This window comes from Symphalangus syndactylus, chromosome 8, assembly GCF_028878055.3.
Source record: "Symphalangus syndactylus isolate Jambi chromosome 8, NHGRI_mSymSyn1-v2.1_pri, whole genome shotgun sequence".
Classification (NCBI taxonomy): Eukaryota; Metazoa; Chordata; class Mammalia; order Primates; family Hylobatidae; genus Symphalangus; species Symphalangus syndactylus.
This window is the reverse complement of record NC_072430.2, coordinates 28,810,366-28,836,141: the sequence shown is the minus strand read 5'-3', so window position 1 is coordinate 28,836,141 and position 25,776 is coordinate 28,810,366. Positions and strand designations below refer to the sequence as shown.

The 25,776-nt window shown below is 41.8% G+C and overlaps 1 protein-coding gene across 4 annotated transcripts in view; it reads right to left on the bottom strand.

Moving 5' to 3' along the window:
- KCNK10 (potassium two pore domain channel subfamily K member 10) overlaps positions 1-25,776 on the bottom strand; it is a 144,417-nt gene that overhangs the window by 26,142 nt on the left and 92,499 nt on the right. For all 4 annotated transcript variants that reach the window (XM_055288517.2, XM_055288519.2, XM_055288516.2 and 1 more), the window contains exon 4: positions 18,154-18,314. In XM_055288517.2, the coding sequence (XP_055144492.1) occupies positions 18,154-18,314 (161 nt within the window). The remainder of the gene's footprint in view (positions 1-18,153; positions 18,315-25,776) is intronic.

The window sequence follows — 25,776 nt, the reverse complement described above, 5'->3', positions numbered from 1 at the left end:
AGACAAACAAATATTAATAATAATAATTTAGTATCAGTTCTTTCAAGCATTCCCCAGGCTCATATAGAAAGACTACAGATGTTGTTCACGGTGAAATTCACTTCTGCCAAGGAACGGAAAAAAGTAATGGAGGAAACATCACTCAATCTGAGAGGGGAAATGGTGTAATAACACGGTATCTAAACAGAAGAGACGGCGTTTGAGCTCAGTAAAACCCATCTTCCGAGGATCCCTTGTTGGTATTTGAAGGGCCAGGCTTCTTTTGGGAGGAAACTTTAGTCTTCCTTTAGGATCTTTCAGTAACACTTTGATGCATTTTTATAAAAATACAAACTGGCCCTTGTCTTCAAGATCTAGTAAGAGCATGGGCAAGCTGAGAGGCAGTCAGCTTGTAGCTAAAATAAATTCTTACTCATTCTTGGATTTTTTCTTCTTTTTTTTACTAGAATCTATGTATATGGTAAGATCACATGGGCACATCTGCATGAACACTTGCAGCCAGTGAAGTGTGGCCGAGGACGAAGAAGACAACCTGCCTCCTTCACACAGACCTAATGGCAACGGCACCCCTGGGGGGAGCCCCAGAGGAGCCGACCAACCTGCCGACTGCACTCTTCCTAGTGCTGTTTGCCTTTCGAAAGGGGTCGCTGCATCGCTGCCAATGCATCTTCTCCTCCCAAGGCCATGCCTGATGGCTGAGGTCCTGTCCCAGATACAGACCCTGTTGCCCATGGGTTTCTTTCTCTCTGTCGCAACCCTTTCTGGGGCCCCCTCCACTTCTCCAGCCCCACCCACCTCCATGCCCATTTCCAGGAAGGGTAGGACAGATGGCAGCATCAGCAAGCACCTCGTCTTCATTTGTGAAGCTTACACATCCTGGGTGCTTGGAAAAAGACCTGGTTCGTGTCTCTCTCCTCTCTAATCAATTCACAATCAATAAATATTTACTGAACACCTCCAAAGCACTTAGCACTGAGCAGGTCCTACAGGGTTACAGGCCAATAAAGGCACAGTAACATTTAGCTTCAAGGCCCTTATGCTTTACTTGAGCAGAACAATCCATTGGCAAGACAAGGCAGCTGCTTGTGTGATGTGAAATATACAAGCTAGAATTAACAAGTCTCTCTCTGGGCTCCCATAGCTAACAGTGTTCTATAATAATAGTGAATAGCATTGATTGAGGCTATGTGGCAGGCACTGCTCTCAAGTATCAACTAAGTGCCAAAACAGACAGGAACCATTATTATCCTCATTTTTTCAAATAAGAAAACTGAGGCACAGCCTGAGGTCACGTAGCTGATAAGAAGTAGACAGATCATGGATCATTCACCCGAGGTAGTGTGACTTCAGAGCCTGCCTGCCCTAGCCCTGGTATCATTCTGTACAATATTATAGACACTGGTCTTGATGCATGGCTGTTTTCTCCTTAAGAGAAAGGACTATCCCTTGTTTATTGCCACATACCCCTATAGTGTTGAGAACGCCCACAAAAAAGTGTTATTTGATATGTTATTTGATAATTGTTTATTAAGTTGACCTAGCGAGGAGCATGAAGGAACAGCCACAGTGAAGAACAGAAAAGTGAATCATGATTGGGTGAATAAAGGGATTTCAGAGTAGAAAAAAGGTCTGGTGGAAACTGGATGTCATCCATATGCAGAGGCCCTAGTCGGCTTGGCACTGAGCCACCCGTCCTCCCACCAGCTCTGCGCACAGGGCCCAAGCTGATGAGTAGGAAGGAAAGACGCACAGGGACACAGCTGTAGGTTAGGGCAGGGAGGGAGAGAGGGCAGGTGCAAGAGGGAAGCAAGGTTAAAGGCACAGCCTCTCCACTTAGCCCTCAGAGTGACAGAACAGCAGCTATGGGAGCAGCCAGGACTTAGATGCAGTCAGACAGCAATTTACCAAACGCTGTCATTTGGGCCTATAAAAGTTAAAGAAAAAGAAAACAGAAAAAAGCAAGTGTTGGTGAGGAAGTGGAAAGACAGAATCCCTGGGCATTGTTGGCGGGAATGTGAAATGGTGCAGCCACTGTAGAAAACAGTGTGACAGTTCCTCAGAAAAATTAAATCTGTAATTATTATGTGACTCAGCAATTCCACTGCTGGGTATATGTCCAAAATAATTAAAAACAGGGACTCGAATAGATGTTCATACACCCATGTTCATAGCAGCATTATTCATAACAACCAAAAAGTGGAAACAGCCCAAAAGTCCATCAACAGATAAACAAACAAAATGTGGTATATACATACAGAGGAATATTACTCAGCCTTGAAAGGAAGGAAATTCTGACACATGTGCAACATTCATGAAGCCTTAAAGACACTGTGCTAAGTGAAATAGGCCAGACACAAAAGGACAAACACTATATGACTCCATTGACATGAGGTTCCCAGAGTGGTGAAATTCATAGACACAGAAAGTAGAATGGTGGTCACCAGGGGCTGGGGGAGAGGAAATGAGCAGTTATTATTGAACAGACTCAGAGCTGTCATTTGGGAAGATGGAAAAGTTCTGGAGATGATGGTAGTGACGGTTGCACAACAATGTGAATGTACTTAATGGCACTGAACTGTACACTTAAAAACAGGATGGTAAATTTTATGTTGTGTATACTTTAACACAATAAAAAAAGGCATAAAGAAAATCTTGAAGCAGGCTCTAAAGTATCCTACCAACTCCTGGGAGTAACTTAGAGGAAAAGAAAACTTCTGGCCAGGCGCGGTGGCTCATGGCTGTAATCCCAGGGCTTTGGGAGGCCGAGGCAGGTGGATCATGAGGTCAGAAGTTTGAGACCAACCTGGACAAGATGGTGAAACCCTGTCTCTACTAAAAATACAAAAATTAGCTGGGTGCAGTGGCAGGTGCCTGTAATCCCAGCTACTCGGGAGGCTGAGGCAGGAGAATTGCTTGAAACTGAGAGGCAGAGGTTGCAGTGAGCCGAGATCGTGCCACTGCAGTCCAGCCTGGCAACAGAGCTAGACTTCATCTCAAAAAAAAAAAAAAAAATTCTTTGTAACAATGATTATGGCCAGGATGAAAATGTTAAATCCACAGAAAAAGAAAGCCCAGAATGACATGGAAATTGATGCTAACTTGAAAGGCCAGTGGTCTCAACTTTTGTGAGCATAGCACTCCCTTCTGAAGGTTAAAAAAAATCCTTGATCCCCACACAACAATAGAACTTTTGGTACTAACTGATAGTGAGAATATATATATATATATATATATATATATATATATATATATAGAGAGAGAGAGAGAGAGAGAGAGAGAGAGAGGCCGGGCGTGGTGGCTCACGCCTATAATCCCAATACTTTGGGAGGCCAAGGCGGGCGGATCACCTGAGGTCAGGAGTTCGAGACCAGCCTGACCAACATGGAGAAACCCCATCACTACTAAAAATACAAAATTAGCTGGGCGTGGTGGCGCATGCCTGTAGTCCCAGCTGTACAGGAGGCTGAAGCAGAAGAATCACTTGAACCCGGGAGGCAGAGGTTGCCGTGAGCCAAGATCGCACCATTGCACTCCAGCCTGGGCAACAAGAGCAAAACTCCATCTCAAAAAAAGAAAAAAAAAAGATACTATGAATTCAGGAGTCACCCTTTAAAATGAACTGAAATGAATCATTGATGACAACCCCTCTACACACATTTGGAAAAGGGCAGCACACATGTTACGGAGACAGATTGTTTATTCTGTCCACCGGCAATGCTTGAAGCACAAAAGGATTCACTGACCCTTTAAAACGACACCTCAGACTCCCAGGGGCCCACCACCTATAGGATGAGAACTACAGCTATCTATGAACAGGAGCCTAAAACTCAGCAGTAAACTTCCAAGACATAGTGCAAAACCATTAGGTCAAAACTGTTATGATGCACAAATGCAGCTCCTCTGAGAAAATACAAAGCAATGCATTCTCCCCCAGAAATACAAAGTGCACTTCTAACAGGAATGCACATTTCCTGGGCTGGATTCAGTTCAGGAGAGTGCAGTTTGTTGGCAGCCCTTCACTATGCAAAGCCATCAGTGCCTGCTCAGCATGGGCCTGCACATGCTTGTCACACTGTCACCTCCCAGGGGAGCTGGCTCTTTGGGGTGTGATGGTTCAGAACACTGGCACACCTCTCAATAATGATGTGTATTCTAAACATTTTCCCTTCCCTAAGGCAAAAAGTCATAAAGCTATCTAGAAAGTATCAATGACTACTGACATGCCAGTCATCTAAAACTTATCCTACAGTGAACACATAGATCACACACCCAGCTCCGTGATGAGCACACTCAATTCAATAAGAGCACCTCTCAATTTTCAGGAACCTAATTTGTTAGAAGCTACACCAAAGTAGGTCATTGCTCGCTTGGCTCACAGAAGTAACATGAGGCTAAATGTAAAAAGAAAAAAAAATTACGATAATTTTTTAAAAAGAGTTCTCTACAAGGGAGCAAAGAATTAATATTTTATTAAATCAGTGCATTCCAGAGGAACCAAACTAACCTGTGAAAATTGGTGATAAAGCATGAACATAGGAAATCATTCACCTATTACGCTGATTTTATAATACTAGTAAAAATGTGATTGCTAATAGAATTCTTGCATTAAATTCATAACTCAAAAGCACCTGGAATCTTTAGATACAGTTTACCATGTTGTAGACCTAAAGCATCACTAGACTTTCACTAGCCCCAAAATGCAAAAATATAAAACCTTTTATTGATACTTAATAAAACCCCTGGGATTCTAAGAAGTGATTATCTCTTCAATGAGCAAGACCTCACTGATAATGAATACCCATAAAATTTTCTAGATAGTTTCCTCTATCAGAGATCTTTTAAGAATTTCAGAAGCCTTAGGGAAAACCAGCAAAATCTGAAAGATATGAGGAAAGAGCTAAATGGCTCTTAAAAGGAAGAGATATTTAATACTACTTGACATAGCAGACCTTGAGTTTAGGACTGAGTTAAATCCCCAGTGGGAATTAAAATCTTGGTGGTGATGGTCTCAAACTCTATGCTCTTTTTATTTTATTTTATTTTATTTTATTTTATTTTATTTTATTTTATTTTGAGACAGAGTTTCACTCTTGTTGCCCAGGCCGGAGTGCAATGGCACCGATCTCAGCTCACCACAACCTCCACCTCCCGGGTTCAAGTGATTCTCCTGCCACAGCCTTCCCAAGTAGCTGGGATTACAGGCATGCACCACCACACCTGGCTAATTTTGTATTTTTAGTAGAGATGGGGTTTCTCCATGTTGGTCAGGCTGGTCTTGAACTCCTGACCTCAGGTGATCCGCCCACCTCAGCCTCCCAAAGTGCTGGGATTGCAGGCTTGAGTCACCACACCAAGCCACTCTATGCTCTTAAAACCATCGAAGCAGAGCACTGAGGCATTCTGATGAGTCCAGAAAAAGAAGAATGCTTTGGAAGACAAGGCCAGCTATCTCAGGGCACCAAGAGGCTTGGCTTTGAGCTGTGCATTTCCTCCTGTTTTTAACATTAAGCAGGTTGCACAAAGTGGAGCGATGGGTGGAAGAACAGAGTGGAGACTATCTTTGCCTGGCAACTGCTCTCGCAGAGGTTGGTCAAAACAAGTCAGCTATTGGTACAGTATAGGCCCCTCTTTTATTAGGTTGGTACAAAAGTAATTGTGGTTTTTGCCATTACTTTTAATGTCCTATAGTGATCTCAGAATATAAACCCATCTTTGTATTAGTCACATAGCAGCAGACATGAGCAAGGGGACACCTAAATCTTAGATTAACCTCCAAGAAAAGAGAACACAAAGAAAGAGATGTTAGCTAATAATGAGCTGGTATTAGGGAACTAAAGCAGGTAGATAAAGAATCAGAGGCTATGATGCAATTCAACACACTGAGAGAGAGCATAAAGTCGGAAAACTAAAATCCTTTTAAAGCAGATAAAGACAGGTCCAATATCTTTCTCTCAACTAGCCATTTTTATCTGTCCCCAGGTGTTACTAAACCTTTTGTGAAGGCTCCTCTGAGCCATCAGATGTTATGCCTACATTGCAAGAGGAAGAAGAAAGGACGTATAGTGGAATGACTAAGTCTATTCATGCACTCTGGGGCAGGGAGACCAGGTTTGGAATTCTAGCTCTGTCATTTATAGGATGTGTGACCTTGGACAAGTCACAGAACCAGTCCAAGCATTCTGATCTCATAAAATTAAGAAACAATAATGATTTATTTGGCAGCGTTACTGTACAGCTTACTCTAGGTAAAGCCCAGATAGCCCAGTATCTGGCATAATAAACCCTCAAAACAGATTAGCGACTCTATTAGTTCATTCTCACGCTGCTATGAAGAAATACTCAAGACTAGGTAATTTACAAAGAAAAGGGGTTTATTTGACTCACAGTTCCACATGGCCAAGGAAGCCTCAGGAAACTTACAATCACGGTGGAAGGCACCTCTTCACAGGATGGCAGGAGAGAGAGCGAGTGTCAAGCAAAGGGGTTAAAGCCCCTTATAAAACCATCAGGTCTCATGAGAACTCACTATCACAAGAGCAGTATGAGAATAATCTCCCCCATGATTCAATTACCCCTCACTGGGTCCCTCCCACAACACATGAGGATTATGGGAACTATAATTCAGATGAGATTTGTGTGGGGACACAGCCAAACCATATCGGCGACTTACATCTAGGCTTTGGTACCACAGTGCCATAATACTCAGTATTATCTCAACAAAATCCTCTCAGACAAATGACAGATCCAAGGCTCCCTACAAAGGTTCCCGCATGCAGATGTTCATGAATAATTTCCCACCCCAAAGTAACAATCAGATTCCCAGAAGTTACCTGTGATCAAAGCTTGCCAGGGGGAAAAGAGACAGAGAGAGATTCTGTTAAAGCTACCTGGAAAATGTTTAAATGATAAACGCTATCCAGGCAGTATTTTAAGTCGTTCTATTTTAGGCAATGTTTGATATCTTTACTGTACATAGAAAATAATGAAGATGCACTTTAAAGGCCATTAAAACGTTCTATAGTGACCTCAGAAGACAACAGGAAACACCAAAGGGATACTGGCCAGTTATGAAAGGTAAGCCAAGAAAGAAGAACAATACATTAGATAAGTCCCTATGGGTCAGTTAAAGTTAATGCTGAGATGGTTTGCCTAGTGAAGAATAATAGCAGAACAATTTATCATTATGTGTACTCATCAGAGTCAAGTCTCCAAGCATTTTTGCTTTATTGGTGAGAAATGATCTCATTCTCGGAGTATAAAATCTGCAAAGCCCTCTTTAAGGACCCATCTGAGAGAGGAGAGTTCTGAGTCAGAATGGCGCTAGCACTGAAAAACTGATTAGGACCATTGGTGGAGGCACCAGAGCTCGTGTGGAAGATTTGGATGGGGGACCATGGTATGCACCTTGTAGTCTTTGGGGCAATTGTCCCCTTATATCCCAGGATAACTATGGTCAAATTAACTAGGGCGATTTTGCCCCTGAGGACACATTTAGTAATGTCTGCAGACATTTTGGCTGTCCTAACTGTGGGCAGTGATGATGCTGGCATCAAGTGAGTAGAGGCCCAGGGATGCTGCTACACATCTCACAATTCACAGGACAACTCCTGTGACAAAGAATTATCCAGACCAAAATGTCAATAGTATCGAGGCTGAGCAATCCTGTGTTAAATGAAGGGAGGAAAGAAGGAGCCGTCCGTGGGAAAACTGTCATGGGCTGTCATTAAGAAATGCTGTGTAGTCTGTTTTGTGGATGTCATGTATGTAGGTCACCCCAAATGTACATTCTGGCCCTATCATTAAAGCTACACAAAATCCTTAAACTAATTTGGAACAGACCTGGTTGATAAAGCTTTAAAATTATTTGCATTTTAAAATAATTACTTCCTACCTTCTTGCCTCTTAGGAAAAGGAAGAAAGCAATTGTTTACATTAAAACCAGGGTCTTTTCTCTGATAAAAATAAACTCATGGCAGGACGTGGTGGCTCATGCCTGTAATCCCAGCACTTTGGGAGGCCAAGGCGGGCAGATCATGAGGTAAGCAGTTCAAGACCAGCCTGGCCAATACGGTGAAACCTCATCTCTACTAAAAATATACAAAAATTAGCCAGGCATGGTGGCACGCGCCTGTAGCCGCAGCTACTCAGGAGGCTGAGGCAGGAGAGTTGCTTGAACCTGAGAGGTGGAGGTTGCAGTGAGCCGAGATCTTGCCACTGCCCTCCAACCTGGGCAACAGAGTGAGACTCCGTCTCAATAAATAAATAAATAAACCCACATTATCATGTAACATTAATCCTACTGAGTTATTTGTTAGGAACTTATAATATGGTATGTACTAGGGCAGGTATGACATAGAAGCAGATACTCCAGAGACATATGGGCACTCGTAAACTGAAGTTCACCAATATTGTGTCTTTTCTACACTACTGAACGGCAGCCATTTCTTCAACTAAAGCCTCAGCCTACCACTCTGCCCTCCTCCCCTGCCTCTTTGGGTGCAATGCTGATGTGCACAGCCAAGATCCTTGAACATTTTCATTACCAATAGGTATTGGAAACTGTAGCTGAACCTACAATGCTGAAAATAACACCCAGTTTTCAAAACAGTGCTTTTGATTAGTTTGAAATAATAATTTTTATTTTTTTATTTTACTTAAAAATATTTTTAGAGACAGGGCCTCATTCTGGTGCCCAAACTACAGTACAGTGATGTGATCCTAGCTTACTGCAGTGTCAACCTCCTAGACTCAAGCAATCCTCACTCCTCAGCCTCCTGAGTGTCTAGGACTATAGGCACTTACCACCAAACCCAAGTAATTTGAATTTTTTTTTTTTTTTTTGAGACAGAGTTTCACTCTGTCACCCAGGCTGGAGTGCAGTGACACAATCTTGGCTCACTGCAACCTCTGCCTCCCTGGTTCAAGCAATTCTCCTGCCTCAGCCCCCCAAGTAACTAGAACTATAGGCATACACTACCATGCCAGGCTAATTTTTGTATTTTTAGTAGGAACAGGGTTTCATCATGTTGGCCAGGCTGGTCGCGAACTCCTGACCTCAAGTGATCTACCTGCCTCGGCCTCCCAAAGTGCTGGGATTACAGGCGTGAGCCACCGCGCCCAGTTCAATTTTTTTTTTTCAGAGATGGGGTCTCACTATGCTGCCCAGGCTGGTCTTGAACTCCTGGGCTCAAGTAATCCTTCTGTCTTGGCCTCCCAAAGAGCTGTGATTACAGACGTGGACCACTGCGCCTGGCTCTTGAAATAATAATTATTTTAAGTTAACCCTTTTGCTGCTGAATGCTAGCTCAAAGATGCCTTGGGAGAAACAGAAGCTTCCTGCCAATTGTGTTCTTAAAAGCCTCTCCTTGATCCATGCCAGGCACATGGCAGAGGCCTGCAGGAGTCTGTGGCTTCCGCCACATGCCCCTTCCTAGAATCCAAAGTGTTTGATCAGTCCACTAATTTAACCATATTAGCACTTTGAGATTGTCATCACTTCCATCTTAAACATGTGGCCTGTTCTAAATTTTCCAAGTAATTTTGGCACTCGTAAGTCTATGGTAATGTTTTATTATTTGTCAGTGACACCCAGAATCATTTGGGACCATAAGCAAATAAACATTTCTGCCATATCCTTGGGGCGGGGGGGAAAGCCAAAAAAAGAAAAAGAAAAAAAAAGGTGTCCGTTGGTTTTACAGGAAATATCAGAAAGCCTGCTGATCCGAGCCGGAAAAAAAGAAGCAGGTAACTTCCTACCAGAGGCCAAAGTCCAGCTTGGAGCCAAGAAAATGAGAATCAGTCCAAAATGTGACTGGTTTTCCTACAGCATCCTATCAAGTGATAATCAGCCTGGCCCAGCAAGACAGCTACCCCACAGCAGGGGAGAAAGAGGCCGCCTGCTTCCAAAACCTGCTTCAGAATCCAATGTCAGCCCTCTTTCATCCCAAATAAGCAGATATTTGGGATGCTAACTGCCCAGATATTTCCCTGGGGACTCAGGAAGAATTATTTTTACTTTAATTAGCATGGTATACTAAAATATTCTAAACTCCGCATTGGTTTCATGGTGTAGATTAATCTGACATTAATATCTTCAGCCCACTTGGAAGAGGTTAAGGCAGGATTAGTGGTTCTAATCCAGGTCCTACCACCAATTCACTGTGTGGATTCAGGCAAGTCACCTCATGGGCTTCATCTTCTCAGGTGTGAAATCTATGAGTCTCACAATAGTAGTATTCCCCCCGAAGAGTGATGTACAAACGACCTGGAACTAAATTCCTGAAAGGCTGGTCACCGTAGAGTGGGACCCAGGAGCGCATCTTAGAGCATATGTACATGACTATACTAGTGCGCAACAATTTTACCATCCACTACTATTCTTGGAGATAAAAGAATGCATTCCAAACCCCCTTTGCAGCTACAAATGGGACCTGGTAACTAGCTCGGGCCAATGGGCTCTACCTGAAGGACAATGCTCTGAAGAGCCAGCAAGCAGCGCTCAGCTCTTTCCCCTGCCCTATCTAGCCCCTGAGCCTGAGAAGCTGCCTGGGTTGCAGCAGATCTGGCAGGAGTGGGAGTAAGCTGTTTGTGATAGGCTAGCTAATGCTGATTGATTCAAAGATCCCAATAGCCACCTAATTTATGACAAGGAGGAGAGAAGATATCTTCTCTAGAATGGTCTCAGTGGCTAGCAGTTAATTGACATCTATGTGAGACGTTATCATTTGCTTACTCCAACTTCTTTGCTAACAGAATTCTAATTTTGTTCATCACAGCAATGTGTTCAGCCCCAAGAGATGAAACATGATTCCTCTGCTCCTTAAGCATTGGAATCACTTGGCGAGCTTGGTAAACACAGATTGCTGAGCTCCAGCCCCACTCCCCCAACCACCACCACAGAGAATTTTCATTTCTAACAAGTTTCCAGTGGATGCCGATGCTGATGGCCCAAGGGATACTGATGCCTAAGATTGAGGGACCAAACTTTGAGAATCACTGGTTTAAGTCCATCATGGCAATACTATCGTCCTTTGTCCGATACTTCCTTTCCTATCCTCTGTTGCAGATGCTAATGTGATCTCATTCTGGGCAATGAGACAGAAGGGGAAATCTACAGGGTAACTTCTGGGAAAGATTTTTCTTCCATAAAAGGAGCTGATGTCAACACAATATTGAAAAAGAAGAAAAAAATTGGAGGACTGACACTAACTGGCTTTAAGACTTACTATAGAGCAAAAGTAATCAAGACAGTATGATATTGGAGAAAGAATAGACAAATAGATCAATGAACTAGAATAGAGAGCCCAAAATAGAACCACATAAATATAGTCAACTTATCTTTGACAAAGGAGCAAAGGCGACAACATGGAGGGGAAAAAAAAGTTCTTTTCAACAAATGGCACAGGAACAACTGAACATGCAAAAAATATGGCTGCAGACACAAAGCTTACACCCTTCACAAAAATCAACTTAAAAGTGATCACATACCTACATATAAAATGCAAAAGTATAAAACTCCTAGAAGGTAACATAGGAAGAAATCTACATGACCTTGAGTGTGTCAATTACTTTTTAGATACAATAAACACATGCTCCATGAAAGAAATAGTTGATAAGCTGGACTTCATTAAAATTAAAACTTCTGCTCTGTTAAAGACACTATCAAGAGAATGAAAAGATAACCCACAGATTGGGAGAAAATATTTGGAAAGGATATACTAGATAAAAAATGCAAAGGATATACTTGATAAAGGAATATAATTCAAAATATATACAATATGGCCAGGCTTAGTGGCTCACGCCTGTAATCCCAGCACTCTGGGAGGCCGAGGCGGGTGGATCACCTGAAGTCAGGGGTTCGAGACCAGCTTGGCCAGTAAAGTGAAACCCCATCTCTACTAAAAATACAAAAATTAGCCAGGCATGGTGGTGCATGCCTGTAATCCCAGCTACTTGGGAGGCTGAGGCAGGAGAATCACTTGAACCCAGGAGGCGGAGGTTGCAATGAGCCAAGATCACACCACTGCACTCCAGCCTGGGTGACAGAGTGAGACCCTGTCTCAATAATAATAATAATAATAATAATAATAATAATAATAATAATAACAATAATAATAATAATACATTACACATTATACATTAAATCTCAACAATAAAGAAACAAATAGCCCAATTAAAAAATAGGCCAAAGACTTTAACAGACACTTCACCAAAGAAGATATACAGATGGCAAGTAAGCATCTGAAAAGATGCTCCACATTATACATCATCAGAGAAATGCAAATTAAAGCAAGATACCACTACACACTTAGAATTGACAAAATTCAGAACACCCACAACAGCAAATGCTGATGAGGATATGGAGCAACAGGAACGGTCATTCATTGCTGGTGGAAGTACAAAATTGTATAGCCACTTTGGAAGACAGTGTGGCAATTTCTTATAAACCTAAGCATATTCTTACCATCCAATCCAGTCATCAACATCTTAGTATTTAACCAAAGGAGTTGAAAACTTATGTTCAACCAAAAAACATGTGCACAGAGGTTTATATCAGCTTTATTTGTAATTACCAAATCTTAGAAGCAAACAAGATGTCTTTCAGTAGGTGAATGGTCACATAAACTATGGTATACCCAGAAAATGGAATATTATTCACCACCCAACAGAAATGGACTACAAGCCATGAAAAGACATACAGGAAACTTTAATCCATATTTAAGTGAAATAAGCCAGTCTGAAAAGGCTACATACAGTATGAGTCCAACTACACAACTGTATTAGTCCATTTTCACGCTGCTGATAAAGATATATCTGAAACTGGGAACAAAAAGAGGCTTAATTGGGCTTACAGATCCACATGGCTGGGGAGGTCTCAGAGTCATGGCGGGAGGTGAAAAGTATTTCTTACGTGGTGGCAGCGAGAGAAAAATGAGGAAGAAGCAAAAGCAGAAACCCCTGACAAGCCTATCAAATCTCTTGAGGCTTATTCACTATCATGAGAATAGCACAGGAAAGACTGGCCCCCATGATTCAATTACCTCTCCCTGAGTCCCTCCCACAACACATGGGAATTCTGGGAGATATAAGTTGAGATTTGGGTGGGGACACAGCCAAATTATATCAATGACATTCTGGAAAAGACAAAACTATAATAAAAACATGAGTAGTTGTCAAAGGTTAGGAGAGCGGGATTGATGAACAAGCAGGGTACAGAGGATTTTTAGGAGACTGAAATATTATGTATGATACTATAATGGTAGATGCATGTCATTATAAATTTGCCCAAATTCATAGACTCTACAACACCAAGAGTGAACCCTAATGTAAACTATGGACTCTAGGTGATAATGATGCATCAAAGTAGGCTCATAAATTGTAACAAATGTACCAGTCTGGTGGGGGATGTTGATAATGAGGGAGACTGTGCATGTGTGGGGGCAAGGGGATATGGGATATCTCTGTACCTTCCTCTCCATTTTGCTGTGAATATGCAACTGCTCTAAAAAAAGAAAAATTTTAAGGGAGTTCCTTTTGTATTTCCTGATATGAGGTTGGGTGAAAACGTGCTATTTGGTCATGAAGCAGCCATCTTGTAATGTGAGTGACAAGTCTGAGGATGAAGAGCTACCATGCCAAGGAAAACAGAGCAGAAAGAGATAACAAATCTGGATACACCTGACATTGTGGAGCTGATAGCACAAGCCTGAGTCAACGTACCTCCAGGCTTCTTGCTATGTGAGATAAGGGTTCAAACTCTTAACCCATTGTTAATCAGTGTTGGGAGTATGAAAATTGTCAGAATCAAAATGGGGTTACTTGTGTTTAAAACCCTGACAAACAGAGTCAGGGAAAGCCAGGGAAGAGTCATGCACAAATGCCTGATTATAAGAGCTATCATAAAAGACTGCAAAGACTACAGTCTTGCACAAAACCCATCACCGCCTTATGCAGAAAAGTATTTCTGTGAAGACATCTACCCAGCAACTGCCTGTCCAACCTTGGACTGGAATCACTCTTGTTATTGATCCTTGTACTCAAGGATAATTAGCTCAAAATAATAATGTAATCCTCCTCATTTTTCCTTTAAACTCCCCCCCCCCTTTTTTTTTTTTTTTTTTTTTTTTGCTGTGCTTCCCTGAATGCACACATAGTTTAAACTGGCATGTATGTTACCACTACAATGCCCATCCCTGAGTAAATATCATTTTCTTTCAGTGAGCCTCTCTCTGTATATTATTTAGGGTGACATAAATGGTGTCAGAAGTGGGACCAAAGTGAGTGCCCCTCAGAGGAATGAGAGGTCCCTGGAATTGACTGCAGTACTGACTGAGCCCTTTCTGCTCTCTGCTTCTGTCCGTTGCCTCTTCTGTCTGGGTGACTCTCCTCTCAGATTCTCAGACTCCCTCCCTTTGGTGAGTTCTTTTTGACTTTACATGTGATTTGATTTGGCTAAAAGGTGCCTTAGGTAAAGAACTTTGCATCCCTCTTGGGTCTGTAAAAGGGGTTTTTGTTTGTTTGTTGGCAAGCACTTTCTGGTAGAAAAGTATCCTTCTGCATTGAGTACTCTGGTTTCTACAGAATTTACATTCTGTCTAGTGGCATGTCTTTTCTAGTGAATTCACTTTTGGTTCCTTCTGTACATCTAGTTTAATATGTTATTTGGTCTGTACACCTGGCCTAAAAATTTTGTGTGGCTGGGCATGGTGGCTCACGCCTGTAATCCCAGCACTTTGGGAGGCCAAGGAGGGCGGATCACCTGAGGCCAGGAGTTCCAGACCAGCCTTGCCAACATAGTGAAATCCCATCTCCACTTAAAAAAAAAAAGAAAATTGTGAGCATTCTTATTTTAGTTTCATTTGGGTTTGGTTATACACATCTGCAAATAATTTGGCACCTTTACTTTTACCTTTCCTTTGTTTCTGAACATCATCTGAGAGCAAAATTAAACATTCTAAGTGGTGGTGCAAGAAGGCCTTTAAAAGTGTTGTTTTAAGCTTCTATGTTTGTAGTCATATGTTACACAGCAATAGAAAAACTAATGCAGCAGCAAGGTCCTAATACAGGATAAAGTGATTGTAAGCCCTTTTGGAAACAAAGCTAAAGCTATATTCTCTGATCAGCTTATAAGCAATAAAGCTGGCAATTTGATCTCCATCTGACTCCTCCATTTCACAGTTAGTTCTGAACTCCAGAGGAGAAGAAAGAATTTTTATTTATTCATGTCATAAAAACTCCAATAGTCAGGCATTTTATTATTCTGCAACCAAAAGCATTTCTAAGTAATCCAATATCCCTCGGCAATTCTTTAAAATGAGGATCAGACCTGGGATGTGTTGGAAGGACCCAAAACAGGGTCACCTCAGGATTCAGGCATCTAGAAGACCAACTTTACATTTACTTTATTTATTGGTTGATTGATTAATACAGGGTCTCACTCTGTCGCCCAGGTTGGAGCACAGTGGCACGATCTCAACTCACTGCAACCTCCACCTCCTGGATTCAAGCAATTCTAATGCCTCCGCCTCCCAAGTAGCTGGGATTACAGGCATGCACCACCACGCCCTGCAAATTTTTGTATTTTTAGTACTGACGGGGTTTCACCATCTTGGCCAGGATGGTCTTGAACTTCTGACCTCAGGTGATCCACCCACCTCAGCCTCCCAAAGTGCTAGGATTACAGGTGTGAGCCACCATGCCCGGCAGAAGGCCAACTTTAGGTTTTATTTTTACTCCACCGTAAATCCTCTCTTCCCAAGAGCTGAGAGAAAATATAACAGATCAAGAGAAGGGCTTAACACTCATTGAGCAGAAGAAATACATAAACCTTCCCCCATGAAAACTAAAAATTCACAAGCCCAAGCTTTGTTAGTTTATACAATTTTCACTCCTCAAATAACCACCTAAACGTAATTGGACTTTTAAGTGTAGTTTAAATCAATGGCAGAAAACTGAGATTTTCAAACAAAACTTTACATGCAGCAAGCAAACTGCTGCAGGATCAGTTGTTTGTATATTTAGGAAGTGTGCTTACATTCCCCCTGGAATTTGGTCACCCTTTCCAATAGCACCCTCCAACACTCAGCAAATGCATTCATTGTGCACTGCCAATTCAATAATATGCAACTGTCTTGCCTTCCTAAAAGAATCTTGACCTTTGATGGTGCTGCAAGGAGCTGAGTGGACAATCAGCATAAAGATGATATGTGAGGTTTCTAAGACTCTGTATCAGAATCTGCTGATGATCCATTTGAGAGGTAGCTTCAAGGGGAAGGAGAACCGTATACTCTATTTGTAGTCTGAAATTCATTAGGGGAGACTAAGTCCCTAAATTTAGTAGCAGATGTCCAAATGATTGCAACCTCTTCCATCACTTTGAATATAGTAACTAGAATTTTTTCTGCTAAGGATGATTTCAAAAACTTTTAGTCCAATCCTTTCTTCTACAAATAAGGAAACTGAGCTCTAAAGTAGCTACATAAAAATAAAAATGCCAGATCAGTCATTTCCCCAATTGAATCCTGTTCTGAGTGTTCAATCCACCAGATTCTTTTTTCTCTAAGAGGGCCATGAGGCAGCAGCTAAGAGGGTGCTTCCAAGAAGTTCAAAACAGTTCTTGGAGACAGGGCTGCCATGTCTGGATTAGGAAGAACTAAACATCTGAAAAGCAGGGAAGCTGAGCACTGATGGTTTCCATGAAGACTACTGGGGAGCCCAGGTGCATGGCCTAATGAGGCCACCGGCCAGCCAGCATGAAGGAGCAAAGGCTGTGGGACATTCCAGTAAAACTCACATACCACAGAGCTCTTCAGATGAAACCTGAATGAGTGGCTAGCCTGCCCATGAGGGCTTCTCTTGGAGAGACACACAGAAGCTCTGGGCTCTATATGTCTGCCCTATATGACAAGCTCTTTTCCACATATTATTTTATTTAATCATCACCAAAACCTGACAAACTAGATTCAAATTCTATCCCCTTTTGTGGATGAGTAAACTGAGGCAGCTGACCCAGGATCAGTGAGATTATAAATGGCTCACCCAGCTATGGTGCCTCATTCCTCCCATTCTGCTCTTTTTAAAAAGCCTCTGAAACTGCTCATCTGAAAGCTCCTTTGCATTCTTCTAAAGAGAAGTATTGCAGAGACAGCCTTGAACTCCAAGTTTAAGAGTTCTTAGAGGGGGAAAAAAGCACAGCTTTAGAGCTTCCAGCTGATCTGTCTTTGGCCACCATTCCTAGATCCTGGAAAAGACCTCAAAATGTCATTTTTAAACATTAAGTCATCATAAGAAAGCATTCCCTGAGGAAGGTTTGAATGACTTGAGAATTAGGTCAGCAGTGAGTAAGAGAGCAGAAATGACCTTACACCTCAGCAAAACAGGTGTTCTGTGAAAGCATACGAATGAGGGCGAGTTAAAGGGCATTGGGAACTCCAGTTTAATCACTCAGCCACTCATGCCTGCAACTGATGCCAGGAATAATTTATTAATTAATTTTAATTTCAGTAAATAAATTCCTTGAGTTGAGATAGTTGTCTCTTGTTTAAAGATAAATATTCCAGAAAGGAAAAACCCACTAAGGCAATAGCAATCATCAACAGTTCAGTAGGAAGTAGTACATCAGGATGCCATTTCTGAGGGAGCACTCAGCAGTGAGAGGTGGGAAAGAGACAGACCATTAGGAGATAGGCGCAAAGCACAGAGCAGTGTCTGGAGAAGTCAGGCTTCTGGCAGAAGCAGGATTAGCCTGAAGACACTGTGCTTGAAAATAAAATGGAGTGAGGGAGTTCCAACAACAAAACGGATGGATTTACAGTTTTCTACATCATTACAAACACAATGAGGAACCCCATCTTCCATCTTTAAGGAGAAACTGAGCTTGTCTCACCTCTTCAAAAAATCTGTGTTGGCAAATCCATACTTAACTCTCTTGTGTTGTGATTGCGGAAATACCACTCTAAAATAGGAGGCTATTCAAAGAAGGGAGTTTAGGTGCAAGATCTTTGACTTTCATTGGCCAACACAGAAAATACAATCATAACATTAAAATTATTCCATTAAAAGCAGACAATGCCCCTGATACTGCCTCCTGGATCCTGTCAGGCCAAAGCCAACTGGATCACAGTGGTTAGAATTTAAATATGACGCAGTACTCACTCGAAAGACCTTCTCCACTCTCGCAATGCTTTTCCCAAAGATGGTTCCAAGTTGGTCTCCAATTCCAGCCAATAAGAAACCAAAGAGTGGAATTCCAAAGATGGCATATAAAATACAAAAGATTTTGCCTCCTTCAGTGCTCGGAGCAATATTCCCATACCCTGGTGAGAAATATTAAAAAGAGGGAGAGTGGCAGAGAAATTAGCATACTGACCAAAGAACTCAGAGACTTTTTTAAAAGTTTGTACATTCCCCCACCTTATGAGCTTTAGGGAGTAGCACTTCATTTCAAAGGCCCTATACAATTCGCAACATTGTTCCATTGCTTCTCTTCCTTCTCCCCTTATAAAAGGTTTTAAGGTTTCTTGGATATTAACACATTTTAGGAAATTCATGGTCACTCAGAACTTTCATTTTCTTTTCTGACAAAAAGTGATACCACCTTTTTCTGAAACACCAAGCATCATGGGCATGTCTAGTTTACTGAGATCTGAATGTGTGGGAAGGAATCACCATTGCACTTTTTAGATTTGACAAGAGCTTCTTTTTCACAGTCTTACCCATGGGCTCCACCTGGACAGACTGTGGCTGTCTTCAAAGGTGATGGGTACTCCATATTAAAGAGGAAATGTGGTCTAGTACAAAGTTAGAAAGGACTCATGAATTGTACAGCCCTACCCTGGGAAGTCTGAAAACAGGAAAGAATAGGGAAGGGAAGGCTTTGTGCTGTCTCTCCCCACTGCCAGTGAAGTTTAGCCCCATCTGGTTCTTTTTTTCTCTTTACTGGTAACTCCACATCATCTCTGAGTCCTACCTCTCCTCCAAACCACCTCTTGCATTAAGGGTAATAAGGTGCTAAAAGTTTATTGATGGATGTTTGAATACAAGAGAATCTTTTTATACTCAGGTCTACTAACATGTATTTCAAATAGTGCTTTGAAAATACCCACATCTGCATTCTTAAAAATACTGCAATTACATAAGTAACTTATGTACAATGAGTACTGGGCTTACCCTATATGGATGAGGGTAAAGAAAGTATTGCTGGAAGAAAAAGGCCTACAGCATTAGCACACTTTATATGGAGATGAAAGTCTAAATTAATTAATATTCATTTTTGTGCCAATTGATATTACAATCGTATGTTAAAAAGTATCTAGACAGTACTCTAACCATTCTCCCAAATCTGGGTAACTCATGTGGGGCCTGTTTCTGAATCCATTCAACGAGTGAGTTATTGGGTCCATGGTTATTGACAGGTTGGGAATGCAACATGATAAAAAAACGTTGATAATTAGTCTATCATTCAACCACCCACAGGCCTGCAGAACTCATGGCTGCCTTCTGCCTTCAGGAATGAGTCACCTGGACACTTTCCTTTGCAATCTTCTGTTCTAAATCATTCAAACCTCTTATAATAATCTAAATTACAGTTTCCATGTCTAAAATGAGTGTTCAGGCTAGGCTTCCTCATCTTGTATTCTTTTACTCACCAGGATTTTGATTTAAATATGCAAAAAAGCTCTCAGAACTTTTTTTTCAGGTACTTTCAGGAACTTGGACAAAATCATTTTTCCAAACATTCCCCTCTAGAATGGTCGAGCTGACATTAAGCTAGCCCTATTAAAAAGGAAATAAATGAGCCTCTACAGTTTCACTTTATGCAGGTTTATGGTGTCTCTTGGAAACATCCAAGTAACTTGTGAAAATACTGAAGACCCCAGCTTGACCGTCTCACAATAGTCTAACTTTGGGGAATATAGGTTGTCCAAGTGTCTCAGAAAAAAATTTATTGCAGACCTAGGCAAACAAATGGAGGCTTGGAACTGGATGAATAGGCATCTCATTAATCCTGACAAGTGCTACACCCCCTTTCTCCAGCTTTCAGAGATGACCACCCCCACCCACCTCCTGGGTAAGGCACTGTGGCTTACCATGGAGCATCAAGGAGAAGTGAGGAGATGAAAGATCCGGATCCAATTCCACCTCACACTACCTGGTTCTCCTTAGACCCACTTAACCTCTACAAATCCTAGTGTCAGATGTACTCAAGGAAAATACAGGGGGGAAAAATATCAATGGACTGTAAAGTACTGTACCAATGCAAAGTATTATTATTATTATTATTATCATAGTTGGTTCTTTATTTGTTCAGTGTTTTGTTGACTAGAACACAAAAATAATATTAAAGCTAAGTTCTTAGGTAAGAGCATGAGTGATGCAATACTCAAACAAGCCTTTAAATATATTCACAGCCATCTTTCTTTGGTGACACACTGCCCAGTGGACAGAAAGTCATCATTCTTGAGTGATGCTGTATCTCATGCATGGGCGCGTGTGTGAGTGTATTTGTGCTCCATGCCTTTGGTGAACTATAAGGAGAGACTGTTTGACCCTCCACACTGTCACTCTGGGAAAATTTCAGCACTTACACTTTGGAGCTTTGCTCTGAGGCAATGGGAAGATCACATTTCTGGATGTGGGGATCTGGTTACACCCCGCCTGTCTGACTGCTCATCCTTCTAGAATGCTTGGGTAGAACTTTGAAGTAAGGTGTGACAGTTGTCTACAGGCTCTAGAACTAGAGACTACCCAGATTTCTGTTCTGATTCTTCTATTTACCAACTCTCAGGTCATAGGCACATTCTTAATCTCTCTCCCTCACTTTCTTCATCTAAAAGACAAGGCTATTAAAGTGCCTACCTATAGCTATTAAAGATTAAATGAGTTACATGCAAAGCAACAGTTACATGTGAAGATTAAATACCTGTGAAATATGATGCAAACTAAGCACCCAGTTTGCCTTGGGCTTTACTATGGGAAGGAATTGTTTCTGAGCAATATGTCTCCAGGAAAACTCAGTCCCAGGAGAAAACAGGCGGTTGATTCCTATTTTCCCTCCAGAAACTTCACTGTTCTCCCATAGCACCCACAGCACCAGGTGGTGACTTTCAACAGAAGACAACCAGCTCCACAAGGGCAAACAGCCAAGGGGAGGCTGTAATGAATGCACAGCACCAGGATAAGCTCAGATCTGTTCACCTCTGGCTAGAAAAGAGTTCCATGTTTTTCAGGAAGAGAAAGCTGGCATTTAAAGAGGACTTGTGCCTGAGGAGTGCACACAAAGGCTTCCATTTGCTGTTTACATGCCAAAGTCAAATCTTGGCCCAACTGTGTGTTGTGCAGCCCTACTTGTTTAGTTGAGAGTGTGCTTTCTTATTATGGTCACCAGTCTGTCTGTGGAGGCTGGGCTGCTTTATGGACGTGCGCCCTGTGCAGTCACATGGGGCCCACACTTAGATGGGTCCTGTGCTTGGTTTAATGCTCTAAGCTTACCATTTTGATGTTTTAGCAAGGGACCCCACTTCAATTTGTAGTGGGTGCCACTAATTATGTAGCTGGTCCTGGTGAATCTAGCTGGACTCCATTGCTTACTAACTATGAAATATTGGGCAAGTTATTTAACTTCTCTGGGCCTCAGTCTTCTCACAGATAAAATGAGGCTAATAACAGTATCCACCTCGTGTGGTTATGCAGGATTAAATGAGATAACGCATGTGGAGCACAATGCATGTTAACTAGTAAGAATTCAGTAAATGTTAGCCACGGCGATTGCTCTTTCCAAAGCCACGGGTTAAACATCCCATCTAAATCAAGTGGGGCTCACACTCATAATCTCAGCACTTTGGGAGGCCAAGGTGGGAGGATCACTTGAGGCCAGGAATTTGAGACCAGCCTGAACAATATTGTGAGCCCTTGTCTCTACAAAAAAAAATTTTTTTTAATTAGCCTAGCATGGTGGTGCACAACTACAGTCCCAGCTCCTTGGTTGGCTGAGGCGCGAGGACCGTTTGAGCTAGGAGTTTGAGGTTACAGTAAACTATGATCATACCACTGCACTCCAGCCCAGGCAACAAAGCAATACCCCTTCTCTGAAAAACAAATAAAAATAAAAAATAAACATCCAATCCAAGTGCTGGGTAAGTACCAACAGGTGCCTTGATAGCTTGATAGGGACAACCCTTAAATGAGACTGCCAGGCTAGTGATGCAGTGACTGGCTACCACCTGGGTCCTGACCAGAGGCTGTCTCTCTGATGTGGGTAGAGTCAGGTGGCTCAATCTGAAAATGCCTCACAGACTAAAATCTAATTGCATTTCACAGGTATTGGTAAGAACCTGATCGCTCGCTGTCCTTCTACAAATGACAGCTTGTGAAAAAGCATCTGCACATAGAAGTGAGCATCATTCATCCAGCATAGAAAAGCTAGTTACGGGGGACCCACCAGCTGAGCCAATAATCAAAGGCAGGTGGGACTTTCTCACGTTGAATTAGTTACTGAGAAAGGGACTAGGGTGCAGTGCATCCCTGTCATTGACTGAGCAGAGTCTGCTCTTCCTTCTGCTGTGGCTACTGGTCTGGAGAAGTGCCTGAAGATATTCTGTTGCTATACACTTGTAAATCTTTCCATATATCTCAGCACAAGAAAAACCTTCTTCAAAAAGAAGTGCTTTGATATCCTCAGATAAAAGGGACCTCTGATACTAAGGAGTAGCGCTGCTTTTCAGAAAAGATTCTATTATTCCCAAAGTGTGTCTATAGACATTCTACCTAATAAACACATTTTTTACGTCTGAAAAGTACATAACCTTAAGCTGCTCATCAGAGTCTTTCTGGAAAGAAATTTGGCAAGCCTTTCATTTCCTTTGACAGAGCAAATCCTTGGTAATCTTTCCAAGGAAACAACCAGAGATGAAGACCACACTTCACAACGTAACACCATGGTGTTACACTATTACTAAAATAGAAACAGCTTAAGCTCCCAGGAATATGTTATTATAGTGTGAATAGTGGATCCAATAGAAACCATCAAAGAATACGCTTTTCAAAGAACTTTAGTAATATGCAAAAATGTCTGCAATATTATGTTGCAAATTTTATGATCGCAAGGAAACAGGCCAATATTTGTGTATTTCACAATTAATGAAAACACAGCTCCTCAGCTCTCATGGTTCCTCTTTCCGGACTCCTAACTAGTGGAAAATTGCTCGGGAAGAACTGGAAGAATTGCTGGGCTCTGAGTTTTCTTATAAACCTTCCGACCACATACAACAAATGAATTTACCACTAAGTAATTGGAAAAACAATTATTTCTGCACCTCATTATTCTTACTTACATTGTATTAAGGGTTTCTTTGGAATTCTCTAACTATATGACTCTATAAAGATCCTCCACTCCGGAGTTAAAATTTAGCCAGCTAAATGGTGTTCAACTTACAATGCATTATTTTTCAATTAAAAGAAAGAAAGAGTGAGAGAGAAAACTGTGTTTTCTAAATTAAATAGAACAAGGACCCCATCTCTAGTATTAACACTGTACCATGATACTGAAGTGGACTTTGCATTTTACTTTTGGTTTCGTTGCACATTTGTTTTGCAGTAGTTTCCTGTTCAGCATCCACCTTCCTTCTGATTTTTGGGAAAGACCCCCTTCCTGTGCATAATTGGTATGACACAGTGTCCTGCCTCCCACCACAGAGGAAACAGCCTCCTAGGCAGCCAGGATGTGTGCACATGAACAAATAGGATGGCTCTGCCTAAGACTTTAAATCAAGAGTCAGTGGCTCAAAGATGATGGCAGATGGCAGCTGCAGCAGCCCGCAGGCTCAGTCACTAGCTGTGGAGGTCAAAGGATATTCACTGGCCCTGCATGAGCTCTGACCCAAAGTGTGTATTGGGATGTTCTCAGTTGCAGGTAATAGAAAGCTCAACGCACTCTAGCTTAAACAACGAAGGAAAATATATTGACCTCAGTAAATAGAAGGAGGTTTAACATTCATTTCTTAACACTTCCTGGGTAGCTCCATCCAGAGCTCAAATGATGTAAGTGAGATCCCATTCACCACTCCTCTTTTTCACTCTGCTTCTTTAGTGTTTGATGAATTCTAGGCAGAACAACCCAAGGGGAAAAAAATGACTGGCAGTGCCTTAGGCCTGTCTCTTTCCAGACTTACCTTTAGTAAGAAAGAGAGGTCATTTCCTCCAAAGCTCCAGCAAAAGCCCCTAATCCAGATCATATGTCCATCTTTGAAGTAATAATTGTGGCCAAGCACTGGATTTCTTAGTCTAGACAAGGTGATTGTTCACCTGAGGCTTGGGCACAAAGCGTGGGGAAGGGAACCACTGAGGATATGACAATGAGGACATCGGTGAGTAAGTGAATGGAAGCCGGGCAACAGAATCCAAGGGCTAAGAGCCATTTGCTCAAACTCAAAGATTCCAGTGTAAGCACACACACAAAAAAGGGCAAAAACTGTTGCATATCAAATGTTCTTCATTAGGCAGATGGAGCCACCATTCCTCAGTCACATAATATTATGTGGATCAATAAATATAGTTGTTCAATAAACCAAGTTCCTGGATTCCTAACAAGCTAACACAATAAATACCATTAATGTGCCTTCCAATGTAGCTATAGTGTTTTTCAATGCAGCAGACAGATCATTCATGATCTCTCACTTCATGAAACAAGAAAATTAGGAGTTTCCTTCAATACACACTAATGTCTCATGAATCCAATACTGGGTACCAGACAGCATTTTCCAAAACGTACTTCTTGAAGTGGCCCAGACTTTCTCAATTTTAATTGGTGTACAATAGATCCTCCTACAATGCATGACACTTTTTCCCAGGTTAACAATCTGCTGAACACAATGAAACCTGACATTGGTCTTCTTGGATCCACTACAGCAATGCCCTCTGGTGTTGTTCAGGTTTCTAACACTTTTTGCCCTTATACCAAATGGTGTCAGGCCACCCAGCTTCCTTTGTTGGATGCTGTGAGTCTGTGGATTAAGCTGACCTAACCTGGCCTAGAGTGCCAGAAAAGGCTTCTAAGCCCCAGACCCACTGGTGTCATGGGCATCTTGAATACTTTTAATAGCTAACATCAATATATTTGCAGATTTGCAAGTGTAAACCTAGCATGTCACAAAATTAGATTAAGAGCCTTTCTAAATAAGAATGGCAATTTTCCTTCATCCAAAATGTTCTTGTTGCATATAACTTTCTGGATTTCACCTAGAAACAACCTAGGTCCCGAAGGCTAGATCTTAAAACAAAAGCAAAAACCTGTTCCTCTAAACCAATCGTTAGCCTCTGAAATTTGTGCCTGTAGGAAGTTGATTGTCAAAACTGTGCCTCAGAGGAAAGAACCTCTCAAAAGGCATAGCTGGGCCTCAGAGAGCAATAAGGCAGGGAGTTCCTCCTAGAGAGTATAAGCAAGTTTTAATGAAGGAATTTCCCCCACCAGGAGGGCGGGGGAGCCTCTCAATGCCTGTCCATCATTGCTGTGAACCAGTGACTGCTGGGTGTCTCTCCTGCTTCTGAATGAAGATTTTTATTGCAGCACTACTTCACAATTGTATGTGGGCAGAAAACCCTCAAACTCATTTTCAGCAGAGCTGGAAGAAGGATATAATCCAGAGATTCCAGAATATGTGTAAGAACTACCAAAAGAAGTGGAGATTGGACAGAAGCCATATGAACAAAAAATAAAGAGAAGCAGCTCGGAAAATGATGACAGGGCCCTAAAGTGGTAAATTTCAGGAAGTATCAGAAAAT